The sequence below is a fragment of the Oncorhynchus masou genome, chromosome 3 (assembly GCF_036934945.1).
Source record: "Oncorhynchus masou masou isolate Uvic2021 chromosome 3, UVic_Omas_1.1, whole genome shotgun sequence".
NCBI classification, from domain to species: Eukaryota; Metazoa; Chordata; class Actinopteri; order Salmoniformes; family Salmonidae; genus Oncorhynchus; species Oncorhynchus masou.
Genome location: NC_088214.1, coordinates 11717631 through 11735183, shown reverse-complemented (window position 1 = coordinate 11735183; position 17553 = coordinate 11717631). Strand labels below are relative to the sequence as shown.

The following is a 17553-nucleotide window of genomic DNA, read 5'->3' as shown; positions in this document are numbered from 1 at the left end:
AGGTTATGTAAAATAATAAACTATGTGGTTCCATCCCTGACTGCTGATTGGATGACAGCTGTAGTATGTCAGACCCTATACTATCGGTATGACAATAAATCATATTTTTACTGCTCTAATTATGTTGGTAACCAGTTTATAGTAGCAATACGGCTCCTCGGGGGTTTGTCATATGTGGCCAATATACCATGGCTCAGGGCTGTGTCCAGGTGCTCCGCGTTGCTTATATTCTTCATTTATTATACTTTTCAGCACAGAGAAATGTCTGATAAAATTCAGGTAGTTGGATAAACTTAGAGATAGCAGGGTTACAGCATGTTTGCATTCTCCTCCGTCAATGAAGATAGCAACACAAACTCTTCGTCCCGTGTACCCTTGTGATGAGAACTATTCCTATGACCTTTTCTTGTTCAATCGTTCCGCTCTCTCCCTGTAGAGAAGAAATAAAGTTATGTCATCCATTTCTTATACCATCGTTTTACCTAATATCCTTATGATAAACCCTACACACACTGTCAGTATAATTCATTTCCATGGAACCAAATCATTTAATCCTGAATAAATATGAATGAATTCCTACCTCAGCTTGCGAACAGCTTTCATAACCCAGCCCTTGGTGGGATCCATACATGGAATCTTCCTCTGACAGTGTGGAAACTGGAAGAGAACATGTTGAAGAGACAACATCAGTCAATCATCAGTGCTTTACAGGCTTACATCTCTATAACATCACAATGGAATATCACATCGCAAATGAATCAATACAAATAATATCAAGTTATCAAATTGTTTTACTTCTGTTGTACAATTATTTTATACTTAATGATATACTTAAATTGAAGAAATGTGTTACAATTAATCTTTTCATTTTACTTGCAATTTGTCCCAGTTCTACTGTTAGGCCTTCCAGAGTCACTCACATGATAGCATCAATGTTGCACCCGTCATTCACTGTCTGTATGGAAAAGCCATGGATAAGACCAATGTCCATCCTACCCTGGGAGTATCGTGTACAACAGCCTCTAGGAAAACCTATTGAGCAAAAAGACAAGAAACGTTATCTTGTAAAGCAATTAAAGAACACAATTTGCAAAAAACAAAGACGCATGCAGACAGACAGACGGACTGAGACAAAACTTTTACGTCCAATATTGACCTTGTTTTGCTGCAGAAACCTGGGCAGCAAACAGCCCCACAGCCAGGAGCACGAGCAGCACAATAACAGGGGCTCTGATCTGGGCCATCTCTTCTTCTGTGGTGCTGTGATGTGATGAGCTGCTGTCTTCAGACAAAGAGCTTCAGTGGCTGTGTGAGGTCCTACTCCTCACCAGAGCCATATATATACTCCTGGTGCAGGTAGAGGCTTATTCTCTGAGAGGTTAAATGTGCTTTCCCACCCACGCCTTAAAACCAAAGTTCCACAGCAGAATTTCCCCATCACATTCCCCAATGAGCAAAAAAGGGAAACAAGATTCTTGAACAGAACAAGAGGGAGGATGTTTGAACAACTTTTACATGTTTATTTATATACAGCATTTATTCTGAGCTGATTGAAATGCACGACAATATTAGTGTACCTAAATACTTGTACCTTTGTTGAAGTCTCCTGGGTTAAGGAATACATTTTTGGATTATGTTAAGTGAGTTTGTGTTTTATATTATATCTCAGTATTTCATTATCCTGGTGCTGGGGACCCAAAGGGTTTAGTTTAGCCCCAAACGCTACACACCTGATTCCACTAATTACCTCATCATCAAAACCCTGCTCAGACGTTGCATGCATCAACCAATGGTTGTGTGGGATGTCATCGACCGTGCTGTCAAGCACCAGATTGCTAATAGAACATGTGGTTAGTTCATACTTAAAATACCTATCCAGGCATTGTAAGACCTAGCATGCCCTTTAACCCGCATAACCAAAGGATGTGGGATATGTGTCAATCATATAAAAACCTTTGTATTTTGATTCAGACAGAGAATAACTGTGATCTCAAATGAATAGCCTGTTTACGCACCCATTCATCAATCTAAGTGACAGTAAATAACATCCCCATCAAAATACATCAGTTTAAATTAGAGACATCAGATTTCTGAATGCGCTGCTTCTCAGTCCACCACATCCACATATGCAGTGAAAGATGTCAGACCATGAGAATTCCCCAAAATCTGTCTTCTCACAAAAACGTCTGTAGCGTCTGAATGGTTCTGCGGATCTCTGTTTTGATCTACGTCCCCCACAGGTAACACTGATGTGTCAACTTCTGTCTGTAGTGTCTGAACCGTTTGGACTAGAAACTATTACTCCACTAACACCACACTGACTCTCACCAACACGATGGTGTTCTCCGCTTTTCTCTACGACCCCCACAAGTGTCACAGGACTCGTCTGAAGGTACCAACACAAATGAATACACGTATGGAGGTAGTTTTGTGCCAACAAAAACATGGGGATAAATATGTATCCCAAAAAAAACTAAATATTTCCTGAGTTTTCTTATATGTCCTAGATGTAGGACAGACACTTTTAGAGGTTTTAACACCGTTGCTGTGGTTATGTGTGTATGTGTATCCCAAAAAACCTTATATCTCCTAGAAAAAGGACAGACACTTCAAAACCTGTCTTTTCTTGTGATTTATGAATGTGTTATTCAATGCTTTCTATTGGCTATAGTAGGAAAGGAAATTTGCAAATTTTATCAATTATTTTTGATACCAAGAGGGGTCCTAAAATTCAACATCAAATAGCTAAATGATCCATGGTGTGACCATCTGAAGACAATTCCATATGTTAGATTAGTAGAACACCCTCCCACCCCCGAAATGGCTCAGACTTTTCGAGGTTTTAACACCTTTATGTGTGTATGTGTAACCATGTACCCACATCAGTGAAACCATGTACCATGTCTGTGTAACCATGTACCATGTCTGTGTAACCATGTACCATGTCTGTGTAACCATGTACCATGTATGTGTAACCATGTACCATGTCTGTGTAACCATGTACCCACATCAGTGAAACCACCACAGATCATATCATAGAACATACTGTATGTACAGTTATCAGATGTATCAGTTGGTCTTGGAGGAAACACAGTGCATTGTGCGCCACACAAAGGAGGCTGATGGAAGGAGCTATAGGAGGACGGGCTCATTCTAATGGCCAAAATGGAATTCATGAAATGGTCCCAAACACATCAAACACATGGAAACAACATGTTTGACTCTTTTCCATTGATTCCATTCCAGCCATTACAATGAGCCTGTCCTCCTAAATCCCCTCTCACCAGCCTCCTCTAGCGCCACAGTGATAAAGTCTATTGAGTCAAACCATGGAACTGCCCCTGTTTATGTCCTATGAAGCTGTGAAAGGGCACATTTGGGGTGGTGATATTTATACAAAAATATGTGATGAGTTAGATATCAACTAAACCAGAGAATCTGTCACACCCTGGTCTTAGTATTTTGTGTTGTCTTTATTATTTTGGTCAGGCCAGGTTGTGACATGGGTATTTATGTGGTGTGTTTTGTCTAGGGTTTTTTTGTATGTTATGGAATTGTGGTGTAGTATAGTAGTCTAGTAAAGTCTATGGTTGCCTGGAGTGGTTCATAATCAGAGGCAGGTGATTATCGTTGTCTCTGATTGGGAACCATATTTAGGCAGCCATATTCTTTGAGTGTTTCGTGGGTGATTGTTCCTGTCTCTGTGTTTGTTTGCTCCAGATAGGGCTGTTTTGGGTTTTCACTTTTGTATTGTTCGTTATCTTTATTAAAGATGTATCGAGATAACCACGCTGCGTTTTCGTCCTCCTCCGACACAAGAAAACTTTAACAGAATCACCACACAACCAGTGAAGAACTTTAATGTCACCACAGGGTGATGCACTGAGGATGAGCAAGAACTTTTCTTACAAGACGTATGACAACTATGATGACATAATGACCCCAGGGCTCTGAGTTGTAATTCCTAATTCTACAGCTCTGACTGATGGTCAACATTCTATACTAGAGGAACTCCTCTAACCTGTTGAGCAGGGAATTTCAAATGGCGAATGTGAAGGGGAACTTTCAGGTGTGACTTTGTTTGGGTAGTAAATACACACAGCAGGGAAATACAAGAGGAATTAAATCTCTGATTAATCTAATTGTCACGTGTGTGTGTGTGACTTTGATCTCGTGCACTGAAGTGCATGGATGTGGGCTGTTAGGTGTAGCTTGTGTTGATATGGTTATTTTCTAGGTCAGAGGAACACAGAATGTGTTGAGGCCTCAACTCAAATGGGGAAAAGTATTTCTGTGACAACAGGTCATGATGAAGGGGTTTTAACAGTCCCTCTTCAGTTGTTGCATCATAACTGTCCCTGTGACAACCACAACCTTTTCCCCCTTGAGTTTGCCACAATGCATTAATTGGGACATTATCATGTTTATATGAATATTGAGACATTTAACACATGTGCTGTTTTTTTGCAATGTATAACCTCACACAACTACCATGTGAAACCTGGAACAAAGTGGGAGGATCCTCTACATTCACAGAACAATTGAAAACCACTTCAATGAGCTAAAGAGATGAGTAAAAGTTTAACTCTCACCCACTGATACTCGTTTAATATATTATCGAACTCAAAGGATTCCTGCAATTCATGTTTCATATCATTAGCTCTTACAGTAAGCTGAGATACATGGAAAAGTACAGGGTCTTAAGTTATTACACCCCCTGATTTTTTTCACATTTTGTTGTGTTACAGCCTGAAATTAAAATGGTTAAAATTGAGACTGTCACTGGACTAGACAATATACCCCAGCAAATTCTCTTCAAGTTAATAAGAAAGGAGTCAATAAGTATTCAACCCCTTTGTTATGGCTAGCCTAAATAAGTTCAGGAGTAAAAATTGTCTTAACTCATAATTATTGCACACTGAGTCCATGCAACTTATCAAGTTTAAGGTAAGACCCAGGCACAGACAGCGTCAAAGTAAAAAAAGTTTTACTCAAACAGGGGCAGGCAAAAGGACAGGTCAAGGGCAGAGGTCAGATTCCAGGTAGGTGGGGCAAAGGTACAGGACGGCAGGCAGGCTCAGGTCAGGCAGAGGTCAGATTCCAGGTAGGTGGGGCAAAGGTACAGGACGGCAGGCAGGCTCAGGTCAGGGCAGGCAGGTCAAAGCCGGGAAACTAGAATGCAGGGATTATAGCAAAGACAGGAGCAAGGGAGAAAACGCTGGTAGGTTTGAACAGCATGTTTGGCTGCATATCTGTTATGGTTGAGTTGACACACCGGGTCAATAACAGTTGTAATGAGTTTTGGTTCATGTTTCTGAATTGGGATTTCCATCTCTATCTGAGATGCAGAGTACATGGTGTTTTCATACCTCAGACGTTTGATATTCCTATTTGATTGTCCAGTGAACTAGGCCTAACAAATATATTTGGTTTAGCACATATGAAAATAACTATGCATTTTCTTCCTGTAAATTGACCAATATATTAATACTAGCTGCACCCAGCCCTATGGCAGTAAATCATTGCATCAGATTTTGCAATTCAATGCAATGGTCACGTCTGCTCCCTCTCCCTGGCGCTCGAAGGCACCAGGCTCCCCAGCAGTACGCACTCCTGCCACCGTCAGTACGCACACCTGCCTTTCCCCATCATGTGCATCAGTGTATTATTGGACTCAGCTGGACTCACCTGTTTATTACCTCCCCTATATTTGTCAGTTCCCCATCTCTGTTCCCGTCTGCATTGTTTGTCGTCTGTCCGTATGTTTCCCGGGGCTGAGGCTGTTGCTTGTTCCTTGTCTGTTCCTATTAAATGTTGACTCCCGGTCGCTACTTCTCATCTCCAGCGTCAGCTCTTACAGCATTTGAATATTTCATGACTGTAACAATAGAATTATAACTTAGTTATATGAATGAAATCACAACAACAAAGTATGAATACATGCTACTAATAATCTATTGTCAACAATCCCGTCTATTTGAAACATTTAGATTTTTTTATCACTGTTCATGTGTTGAACTATTGAATTCTCACAAGAAAATAATTTGGTTAAAAATGCAGAATGAGAACTTCCAGAACTGGAATTTCACTGCTTTGGTAGCAGAGACAACAGTGTGTGTTGTGACACAGTTTGGAATTTGGGAATTTAACACTGATTGATGACTCAGTGCTGATGTCACTTGTTCCTCTTGGTTGTGCTACCTTAATATATGATTATGAACAGCTCTTGTAAATAGTCATATATATGATTGTTTTGAATGAATATGCATTTGTCACAACATCAACACTTTCCTAAAACCTCAAAAGGAACAAGAAGAAACATTTGTTTGAAACTCGTGTTGTTAGCCAGGTAGAGGTTATTGTACATTGTATACAACCATCAAGGCCAGGTCTATGTAGATTTCAATGTAATCCAAAAATAACAACTTGGAGCTTAAACACCATAGACATACAAAGTAAATATACTGTATGTCATCTCTACAAGGCCTTTGGAATAGGAGTGTTTTTTAAGAAACTTTGAGAGTGATTCAGCCTCTGCTGACCTCTCATGGTGTAGTGTCCTCCACTGTCACTACATCAACCCACTGGTGACCTCTCATGGTGTAGTGTCCTCTACAGTTACTACATCAACCCACTGGTGACCTCTCATGGTGTAGTGTCCTCTACAGTTACTACATCAACCCACTGGTGACCTCTCATGGTGTAGTGTCCTCTACAGTTACTACATCAAACCACTGGTGACCTCTCATTGCGTAGTGTCCTCCACAGTTACTACATCAACCCACTGGTGACCTCTCATTGTGTAGTGTCCTCTACAGTTACTACATCTACCCACTGGTGACCTCTCATTGTGTAGTATCCTCTACAGTTACTACATCAACCCACTGGTGACCTCTCATTGTGTAGTGTCCTCTACAGTTACTACATCAACCCACTGGTGACCTCTCATTGTGTAGTGTCCTCTACAGTTACTACATCAACCCACTGGTGACCTCTCATGGTGTAGTGTCCTCTACAGTTACTACATCAACCCACTGGTGACCTCTCATGGTTTAGTGTCCTCTACAGTTACTACATCAACCCACTGGTGACCTCTCATTGTGTTGTGTCCTCTACAGTTACTACATCAACCCACTGGTGACCTCTCATTGTGTAGTGTCCTCTACAGTTACTACATCAACCCACTGGTGACCTCTCATTGTGTTGTGTCCTCTACAGTTACGACATCCACCCACTGGTGACCTCTCATGGTGTAGTGTCCTCTACAGTTACTACATCAACCCACTGGTGACCTCTCATTGTGTTGTGTCCTCTACAGTTACGACATCCACCCACTGGTGACCTCTCATTGTGTTGTGTCCTCTACAGTTACTACATCAACCCACTGGTGACCTCTCATTGTGTAGTGTCCTCAACAGTTACTACATCAACCCACTGGTGACCTCTCATGGTGTATTGTTCTCCACAGTTACTATATGATATTTTCTCTATCTGTCTGCTTCATAAGTTAGTATCTGTCATTGTGCTGTCCAAAAAAAGTAACCTTTATTGAACTAGGCAAGTCAGTTAATTAATAATTGGGATTGGCGGGACGCAAATGTCTAAACTGTCCAATTCCCAGGGAAAATGCAGAGCGCCAGATTCAAATAAAATACTATAAAATTCAAACTTTCATTAATCACACATGTAAGATACTCAATTAAAGCTACACTCGTTGTGAATCCAGCCAACATGTCAGATTTTAAAAATACTTTTCGGCGAAAGCAAAAGAAGCTATTATCTGATAGCCTGCAACATCTGCACCAGCAGTAAACAAAGGAGTTAGCATATTTCTACCCTGCAGGCACTAAACAAAACGCTGAAATAAATAATAAAACATGCATTACCTTTGACAAGCTTCTTTAGTTGGCACTCCAATATGTCCCATAAACATCACAATTGGTACTTTTGTTCGATTAATTCCGTCCATATATATCCAAAATGTCCATATATAAAGTTTGTTTGATCCAGAACAAAAAAAAATGCAATGTCACTCCAAAATATTTCAAACTACTTTTGTAATACAAATGTAGGTATTTTTAAACGTTAATAATCGATCAAATTGTAGTCGGGTCTTTCTGAGTTCAATACAGGAATGAAAACAAACCAGCGCTGCCTTTCACGTCTTGCACAACTCACAAAAGTGTCCCCAGTTCCGAGTTGGCCTACTTCTTCATTGCACAAAGGAATAACCTTACCCAAATTCCAAAGACTGGTGAAATCGAGTGGAAGCGGTCGGAACTGAAAACAGGTTCCTATGAAATATCCCTTGGCAAAGACAACAAAGGGAACAGAGAGGGGAAAAAGAAATCTGAACAGTTAGTCCTCGGGGTTTTGCCTGCTACATAAGTTCTGGTATACTCACAGACATGATTCAACAGTTTTAGAAACTTCAGTGTTTTCTATCCAAATCTATGAATAATATGCATATTTTATATTCTTGGCATGAGTAGCAGGAAGTTGAAATTGGGCATGCTATTTATCCAAAAGTGAAAATTCTGCCCCCTAGCCCCAAGAGGTTTTAAGTGCAAATTCTCATTTGCAATGACGGCCAAACCGGCCAAACCTGACGATGCTGGGCCAATTGTGCGCCGCCTATGGGACTCCCAATCACGGCCAGTTGTGATACAGCCTGGATTCAAACCAGGGATGTCTGTAGTGACACCTCAAGCACTGAGAGGCAGTGTCTTAGACCGCTGTGGCATTCAGGAGCCCCCTCATACCACACAAGATGAATACACAAAAGAAGTGAGAATTCTTAGTAAAATATACATTATTTATTATAAATATAAAATGTAACAGTAACTGTTAAATGTAACAGATGTGATCAATGATCTGATCATACACAAGACCTTTATGAATAAAAGGGTTAAAACGTGAGATTTCTGATGCTCATACAACAAGATTATACCATTAAACTCTGCCAACACAGATGATTTCATATACAATGTGATAAAATGCTGGGTTCGTTGTCTGAGTCAGGCTCAGGACACAGGTTTGAGAAAACACAAAAGACTTTACTCTATTCAAAACCGGAATATCTCCAACAAGGAAACATAACATATAGAGAAAAACCCTCCAACACACACGGTAACACAAAACAATCACGGATGAAACAGAAAGGTAGACGAGAGGGTAAATAAGGAACATAATAAGGGAATAGAAATCAGGTGTGCGTAGTCAAGACAAAACAAAAGGATGACTAGAAAGGCGGTGACGTCGAACGCCGCCCGAACAAGGAGAGGAGCCGACCTCAGCCGAAGTCGTGACATTCAAATAGGTTATGTAAAATAATAAATTAGGTGGTTCCAGCCCTGAATGCTGATTGGCTGACAGCTGTAGTATGTCAGACCCTATACTATCGGTATGACAATGAATCATATTTTTACTGCTCTAATTATGTTGGTAACCAGTTTATAATAGCAATAAGGCTCCTCGGGGGTTTGTCATATGTGGCCAATATACCATGGCTCAGGGCTGTGTCCAGGTGCTCCGCGTTGCTTATATTCTTCATTTATTATACTTTTCAGCACAGAGAAATGTCTGATAAAATTCAGGTAGTTGGATAAACTTAGAGATAGCAGGGTTACAGCATGTTTGCATTCTCCTCCGTCAAAGAAGATAGCAACACAAACCCTTCGTCCCGTGTACCCTTGTGATGAGAACTATTCCTATGACCTTTTCTTGTTCAATCGTTCCGCTCTCTCCCTGTAGAGAAGAAATAAAGTTATGTCATCCATTTCTTATACCATCGTTTTACCTAATATCCTTATGATAAACCCTACACACACTGTCAGTATAATTCAATTCCATGGAACCAAATCATTTAATCCTGAATAAATATGAATGAATTCCTACCTCAGCTTGCGAACAGCTTTCATAACCCAGCCCTTGGTGGGATCCATACATGGGAATCTTCCTCTGACAGTGTGGAAACTGGAAGAGAACATGTTGAAGAGACAACATCAGTCAATCATCAGTGCTTTACAGGCTTACATCTCTATAACATCACAATGGAATATCACATCGCAAATGAATCAATACAAATAATATCAAGTTATCAAATTGTTTTAATTCTGTTGTACAATTATTTTATACTTAATGATATACTTAAATTGAAGAAATGTGTTACAATTAATCTTTTCATTTTACTTGCAATTTGTCCCAGTTCTACTGTTAGGCCTTCCAGAGTCACTCACATGATAGCATCAATGTTGCACCCGTCATTCACTGTCTGTATGGAAAAGCCATGGATAAGACCAATGTCCATCCTACCCTGGGAGTATCATGTACAACAGCCTCTAGGAAAACCTATTGAGCAAAAAGACAAGAAACGTTATCTTGTATAGCAATTAAAAAACACCATTTGCAAAAAACAAGGAGAGAGGGAGACAGAGGCAGGCAGACAGACAGACGGACTGAGACAAAACTTTCACTTCCAATATTGACCTTGTTTTGCTGCAGAAACCTGGGCAGCAAACAGCCCCACAGCCAGGAGCACGAGCAGCACAATAACAGGGGCTCTGATCTGGGCCATCTCTTCTTCTGTGGTGCTGTGATGTGATGAGCTGCTGTCTTCAGACAAAGAGCTTCAGTGGCTGTGTGAGGTCCTACTCCTCACCAGAGCCATATATATACTCCTGGTGCAGGTAGAGAGAGGTGAAATGGGCTTTCCTTTCCACGCCTTAAAACCAAAGTTCCACGGCAGAATTTCCCCATCACATTCCCCAATGAGCAAAAAAGGGAAACAAGATTCTTCAACAGAACAAGAGGGAGGATGTTTGAACAACTTTTACATGTTTATTTATATACAGCATTTATTCTGAGCTGATTGAAATGCACGACAATGTTAGTGTACCTAAATGCTTGTACCTTTGTTGAAGTCTCCTGGGTTAAGGAATACATTTTTGGATTATGTTAAGTGAGTTTGTGTTTTATATTATATCTCAGTATTTCATTATTCTGGTGCTGGGGACCCAAAGGGTTTAGTTTTGCCCCAAACGCTACACACCTGATTCCACTAATTACCTCATCATCAAAACCCTGCTCAGACGTTGCATGCATCAACCAATGGTTGTGTGGGATGTCATCGACCGTGCTGTCAAGCACCAGATTGCTAATAGAACATGTGGTTAGTTCATACTTAAAATACATATCCAGGCATTGTAAGATCTAGCATGCATCAGCAACAACTAGGCAGAGGAACACTCCCAATGATTAGTGGAATCAGGTGTCTAGTGCTACGGCAATAACAGAAAAGTGCAAACCTTTTGGGTCCCCATTAAGAAACACAGTTCTATCCTATGATCCTATATGATCTAGTTAGAAACACAAGGAGTGTAGGGTGAATTACATGCCAACGACTGTACCTCAATTGAACAATATATCAATTCTACATTATAATGTCCTTTAACCCTCATAACCAAAGGATGTGGGATATGTGTCAATCATATAAAAACCTTTGTATTTTGATTCAGACAGAGAATAACTGTGATCTCAAATGAATAGCCTGTTTACGCACCCATTCATCAATCTAAGTGACAGTAAATAACATCCCCATCAAAATACATCAGTTTAAATTAGAGACATCAGATTTTTGAATGCACTGCTTCTCAGTCCACCACATCCACATATGCAGTGAAAGATGTCAGACCACGAGAATTCCCCAAAATCTGTCTTCTCACAAAAACGTCTGTAGCGTCTGAATGGTTCTGCGGATCTCTGTTTTGATCTACGTCCCCCACAGGTAACACTGATGTGTCAACTTCTGTCTTTAGTGTCTGAACCGTTTGGACTAGAAACTATTACTCCACTAACACCACACTGACTCTCACCAACACGATGGTGTTCTCCGCTTTTCTCTACGACCCCCACAAGTGTCACGGGACTCGTCTGAAGGTACCAACACAAATGAATACACGTATGGAGGTAGTTTTGTGCCAACAAAAACATGGGGATAAATATGTATCCCAAAAAAAACTATTTCCTGAGTTTTCTTATATGTCCTAGATGTAGGACAGACACTTTTAGAGGTTTTAACACCGTTGCTGTGGTTATGTGTGTATGTGTAACCATGTACCCACATCAGTGAAACCACCACAGATCATATCATAGAACATACTGTATGTACAGTTATCAGATGTATCAGTTGGTCTTGGAGGAAACACAGTGCATTGTGCTCCACACAAAGGAGGCTGATGGAAGGAGCTATAGGAGGACGGGCTCATTCTAATGGCCAAAATGGAATTCATGAAATGGTCCCAAACACATCAAACACATGGAAACAACATGTTTGACTCTTTTCCATTGATTCCATTCCAGCCATTACAATGAGCCTGTCCTCCTAAAGCCCCTCTCACCAGCCTCCTCTAGCGCCACAGTGATAAAGTCTATTGAGTCAAACCATGGAACTGCCCCTGTTTATGTCCTATGAAGCTGTGAAAGGGCACATTTGGGGTGGTGATATTTATACAAAAATATGTGATGAGTTAGATATCAACCAAACCAGAGAATCTGTCACGCCCTGGTCTTAGTGTTGTCTTTATTATTTTGGTCAGGCCAGGGGCCTGTTGCACAAAACTAGGATAAGGGATTAAGCCAGGATATCTTGGTGATCCTGGCTCAATTGATCCGTAATCCGGTTGCACTAAAGATGGATAGGGGGCAGGAGGATATGTTATGGTATAAATTACCATGGAGATTTATTCTGTGGAGCTAGCCTGCTCCAGACCAGGCTAAATTCCAGGATCTATTTAATCTCATCCCTAATGTCAGTCAGCAGTCACCACAAATGGAAACCAATAGTTATTTCACTGCTCACTATACATTGTTATCACATATAACTAGACCCACGGTTATTATTTAAACGTTTGTGATCATTAATTTCAATGATTTTGGATAAAAAATGATTTTTAGATGTTGCTATCATTAGATAATTTACAGTTTCCCCATAGACTATAAGGCTATATATAAAATGATAGAATATTAGGGCCACAGAGGGGAAAAAAAACACAAGTCATAATATTGTAACCAGTTGTTTTAAAGGAGGACAGTTAAAATGACAGATGTGGGGCATTTCGTGAAATTGTACTTCAGTATGGTTTCATAAACAAAGACATGCTGATGTGTCAGAATATTAAGTATCACATTGTCATAAGTATCAAAACTGTAAAAACAATATGTAGCTTTTCTGCAGAAAGAACCAGCCTCATAAATGTATGACTTTATCCTTTTTCTTCAGTGTGGCCCTAGTACTCTGTCATATAAACAAATACACATTCCATATGAATATAAAAACACAATGTGTAACATTATGTTCCTTTATTGAATAAGGACAAAACAAAGCAGGTAAACCATCAGCTCCTTTCGAAACTGAAGTCACAGTGACTCTACAAGATGGAAAGCACAGAATCCAAGCATATTATACAAAATGATACATACACATTCAAAGGTCTGTATATAACACACCCTGCATGTCTGCACACTAAAATAAATGCAGGACAAATCCATACACATCAACTGAACAGACAAATGAATGGATGCAGTAGCCTCCCTGCAGCCTTGTATTATACACACAGTATACCGCACAAACATCATAAGAGGCCAAATTCGTCAAAAAACGAACCCAAAAAAAAAACCCAAATTCCTCTGCCACCGCAGGACATATTTAACCAAAATTGAAAGCACACATACTAACTAAAATAATTCAACACATATTGGTCCCTCAGCAGCCGACCACTGTCGTCATCAGGGAAGATTGCCGGATTGTCCCAGTCCATGGCTGGTGGCACTCTGGGGGCCCTCTCCTTCCTCAGGCAGGCCACATTGTGGAGGACAGCACCAAGCCACAGTAATATCACATGCCCTAACAGGGCTGACCCTTAATTTGTGAAGGCAGTGAAAGCGTGCCTTCAGGAGGCCAAAGGTCATTTCAACTCTGGCCCTGGTCCTGGCATGGGCATGGTTGTAGGCCTGCTGTGCTTCCTGGGGATCTGTGAAAGGTGTCAGGAGAAAAGGCTGGCAGCCATACCCCCTGTCTCCCAGCAACACACCAGAGAATTCACCTGTCAACACAAAATCTCATCATTACTACCTCATAAACACAGTGATATTCTTGACACAGCCATGATGGTTATAAATAGGGGTTGTGTGGCTTACCTTGTGATAGGCACTGATAGATTTCAGAGGCCCGAAAGATTCTGGAGTCATGGACTGAGCCAGGCCATTTTGCCACAACATTGCTGATCACACAGTCAGCATTGCAGACCATCTGAAATCATAAGATGAGGAATATTACACCAATCAATGCACATCACTGGCAATGCAGAGTGTTCGTCAATGGACAATATCAAAAAGTTATGTTCACCTGAACATTAATGCTGTGAAAGGATTTCCTATTCACAAAATCGGCCTCATGGGCACCTGAGGGGGCTTTTATCCTTATGTGTGTGCAGTCCACTGCACCAATGACATTGGGGAAACCGGTCACACAAAGTAATGAGTATCCTACTATGTGTTAACAGTTGTCCTGTAATTTGTAGATCCTCTTACCTGCAATCCTATAGAACTCCTCTTTGATGTCACAGAGTCTTCTGTGGCCAGGGAAGGAGATGAAGACATCTGCTAATGCTTTGATAGCCAGACACACACTCCTTATTGTGCGGCAAATTGTGGCCTTGTTCAGCTGTTCTGCATCCCCCACTGAGTACAGGAAGGCTCCACTAGCAAAAAGCGCAAGGCCACACAAACCATTTGCTCCACACTCAGTGCATGGCTCCGTGCAGTGCGGTGCTTAATCCTGGGACCCAGTAGTCTGCATAGATACCTGAAGCCATCTGCAGAAAACCTGTATCTTTCATATAGATGGTCATCAGGGAAGGCCAGTGGGTCCAACCGGTCCCTGAAGACCCTTTCTCGCCTGAAGGCTCTCCTCAGCACAAGTGCTTCTTCATCCACCACATCTCGCACGAATGGGCATGCCATTGTCAGAGCAGAAAGGAACACACAATTTTGGGCCTTCATATAGGCTAGTGGCCACACCTGGTGCTGGGGGGGTGGGCAAAAGAGGGCGATGCCTTATAACGATGACTTGGTTGTACGGATTGCTGGGAAAATAAAAAAACCTTAGAAAGATGCCACCGTCCTGTGTGCTCACAATAAGAGCTCATATGTCATGGCTCACTTGACTTTACGAGAATATACCTAATTTTTATTTTGAGCTGTGTCATCTTCTTGGAGATGGGGGAGGAAAGAAAAATAATGATTAATACATTTGTGTTACAGTTAGCATACAGTGTACATTGAAGGCATATCTCACCTCCCTCTCAAGTTTTTTTATTTCAAGGTCCAGTTTCCTAATTGTCCTCTTTTTTATTTCGGACTCCAGTGCAAGATTTCCCATCTTTTTCTTCTTGTACTGAATGTCTATGTCTGCCAGTTCTATTTGGCGCCGGAGGTGGTTGCCATACAACTTTCTGATAGCTTGTGAGCTCTGTGAACACAATACAATTAGCGCAGCTGGAATTTGGCAGGATGTGGTGTCCTTTTATTAATACGCACTATGTTGCCAGGCTGGTTTTCCCACTGTATAGCATCTGGGTCCTGTAAAATAAATTAGATTTTTTGATTTTGATGAGGACTCCTCACCATTTTAGAGTAAATAGTACTTTCACAGTCTTAACATGATACCTCATGCCTTCTGGAATCCAGAGAGATGGTCTCCTCCTCATCATCGTCTCCATCATGTGCTGTTGCTGCTGCACTGGGGCCTTCACCCTATCACATTTAATCGGATTCATATTGAAGCTAGTAGACAAGACATGCCAGGCCTACAGTATGCCTTTGATGGAGTACTCACTGGATCAGCATCGTCTGGTGCTTGTGCTGGTGGCTCTAACAGGAACACAGTGCTGCCAGACACTGCAAGGCAATAGGTAAACCAAAGTCAGACAGTCCAAATTGATTCAATATGAATGTGGTTGTATCCCATGTAGAGATGGAAGGACATACCTTGAATGAAGCGGGTGGCATCTTGGGAGGAACCTATGCTCGTCTCTTTCCCCCCAGGGATCCCCTCTAAGACGGGCCTGCCTTTATTTAGCTCCAAGGCCATGTCCTCTGCTGGGGTAAGGTCAGCCTTTGGTGACCCACCACCCGTGCCTTGTCTGTGGGTATTCTTTTTCACTGCTAAAACAGTACAGACAATGTGTGAGCAGGCACCTTCTGGGTACAATATATGCTTGTGCTTTGTTAAATATTAGTCAGGGACCATACCATTCTGCAGAATGTTCTTGTATTTGATTTTGACCTGCTGCCATGTCCGTTTTGGCCCGTTCATGTTTAATCTACACACACACACACACACACATTTAATGGAGTCACACTGCAAAAAATTACTTGGTATTTTTGTCTTGTTTTCAGTAAAAATATCAAAAAATTTATCGTAGCTTTATACAGTGTGATGTATGAGTTACTTTACACAATTTCACTCATATCTGCAGTGCATTTCAATTAAAAATTTAACCGTTTCATAATTACAGTACAACTGCATTTTTGGAGATGTGAATTAAATATTTGAATTGTAATTGTGATGTTTCAGCGGAGCGGTGAGTGTGTAATTGTGCACTACTTACGCATTCAGGCGGTCTGCAATACTTTGCCACGCTTTTTCTCTTTGCTTTATCACTGTGGCGGTGTTGCCTTTCTTCTTAATTATATCTTTTACCTCCTCGTATGCCTCCATGAGGATTTGTGCTTCCGACGGGGAAAAGTACGCGGCTCTAGTTGCCATGGTAAATCAGTTAATCTGTGATCTGTGGCGGGGTCTATTTGAGTGAGCCGTGAGCGCGCACCTATCCAGGATTGGTTTCACCTGGCTTAATGAATCCGTGTCTGCTCATCCTGGCTTGGTCTTTGTGCAACCAATTAAGCCTGGACGCACATGTTTTGGCTTCATTGAGCTCAGCTGAGTCATTTATCCCGGATGTCTTAATTCTACTTTTGTGCAACATGCCCCAGGTTGTGACATGGGTATTTATGTGGTGTGTTTTGTCTAGGTTTTTTTTGTAGGTTATGGGATTGTGGTGTATTATAGTAGTCTAGTAAAGTCTATGGTTGCCTGGAGTGGTTCATAATCAGAGGCAGGTGTTTATCGTTGTCTCTGATTGGGAACCATATTTAGGCAGCCATATTCTTTGAGTGTTTCGTGGGTGATTGTTCCTGTCTCTGTGTTTGTTTGCTCCAGATAGGGCTGTTTTGGGTTTTCACTTTTGTATTGTTCGTTATCTTTATTAAAGATGTATCGAGATAACCACGCTGCGTTTTCGTCCTCCTCTCCTTCGACACAAGAAAACTTTAACAGAATCACCACAGAACCAGTAAGAACTTTAATGTCACCACAGGGTGATGCACTGAGGATGACCAAGAACTTTTCTTACAAGACGTATGACAGCTATGATGACATAATGACCCCAGGGCTCTGAGTTGTAATTCCTAATTCTACAGCTCTGACTGATG

The 17553-nt window shown here is 41.1% G+C and overlaps 1 protein-coding gene, 1 long non-coding RNA gene and 1 pseudogene across 2 annotated transcripts; all 3 read right to left on the bottom strand.

The window, feature by feature from the left end:
• Positions 1-6: 6 nt before the first annotated feature.
• LOC135518963 (C-C motif chemokine 20-like) lies at positions 7-1295 on the bottom strand. The gene is made up of 5 exons (XM_064943950.1): positions 1157-1295; positions 921-1032; positions 718-721; positions 581-657; positions 7-430 (listed from the first exon to the last, which is right to left on the bottom strand). Exons 1-5 carry the CDS (start codon positions 1242-1244, stop codon positions 394-396), a joined length of 318 nt encoding a protein of 105 aa, XP_064800022.1. The 5' UTR covers positions 1245-1295; the 3' UTR covers positions 7-393.
• A 7961-nt stretch (positions 1296-9256) lies between these two features.
• LOC135507731 (C-C motif chemokine 20-like) lies at positions 9257-10627 on the bottom strand (annotated as a pseudogene).
• Positions 10628-13906: 3279 nt separating this feature from the next.
• Positions 13907-15129, bottom strand: LOC135507725 (uncharacterized). Its single transcript, XR_010450705.1, has 3 exons — positions 14590-15129; positions 14197-14308; positions 13907-14102 (listed from the first exon to the last, which is right to left on the bottom strand). It is a non-coding gene; the product is annotated as an uncharacterized LOC135507725 (long non-coding RNA).
• Between the last annotated feature and the right edge of the window lie 2424 nt (positions 15130-17553).

Excerpts from the sequence above, each read along its gene's own strand:
- LOC135518963 (XM_064943950.1), bottom strand. The coding sequence starts at position 1,244 with ATGGCCCAGATCAGAGCCCCTGTTATTGTGCTGCTCGTGCTCCTGGCT. Across the intron at positions 1,033-1,156 it reads GGTTTCTGCAGCAAAACAAG|GTTTTCCTAGAGGCTGTTGT; the intron begins GTCAATATTGGA and ends TTTGCTCAATAG. Across the intron at positions 431-580 it reads AAAGCTGTTCGCAAGCTGAG|GGAGAGAGCGGAACGATTGA; the intron begins GTAGGAATTCAT and ends TCTTCTCTACAG.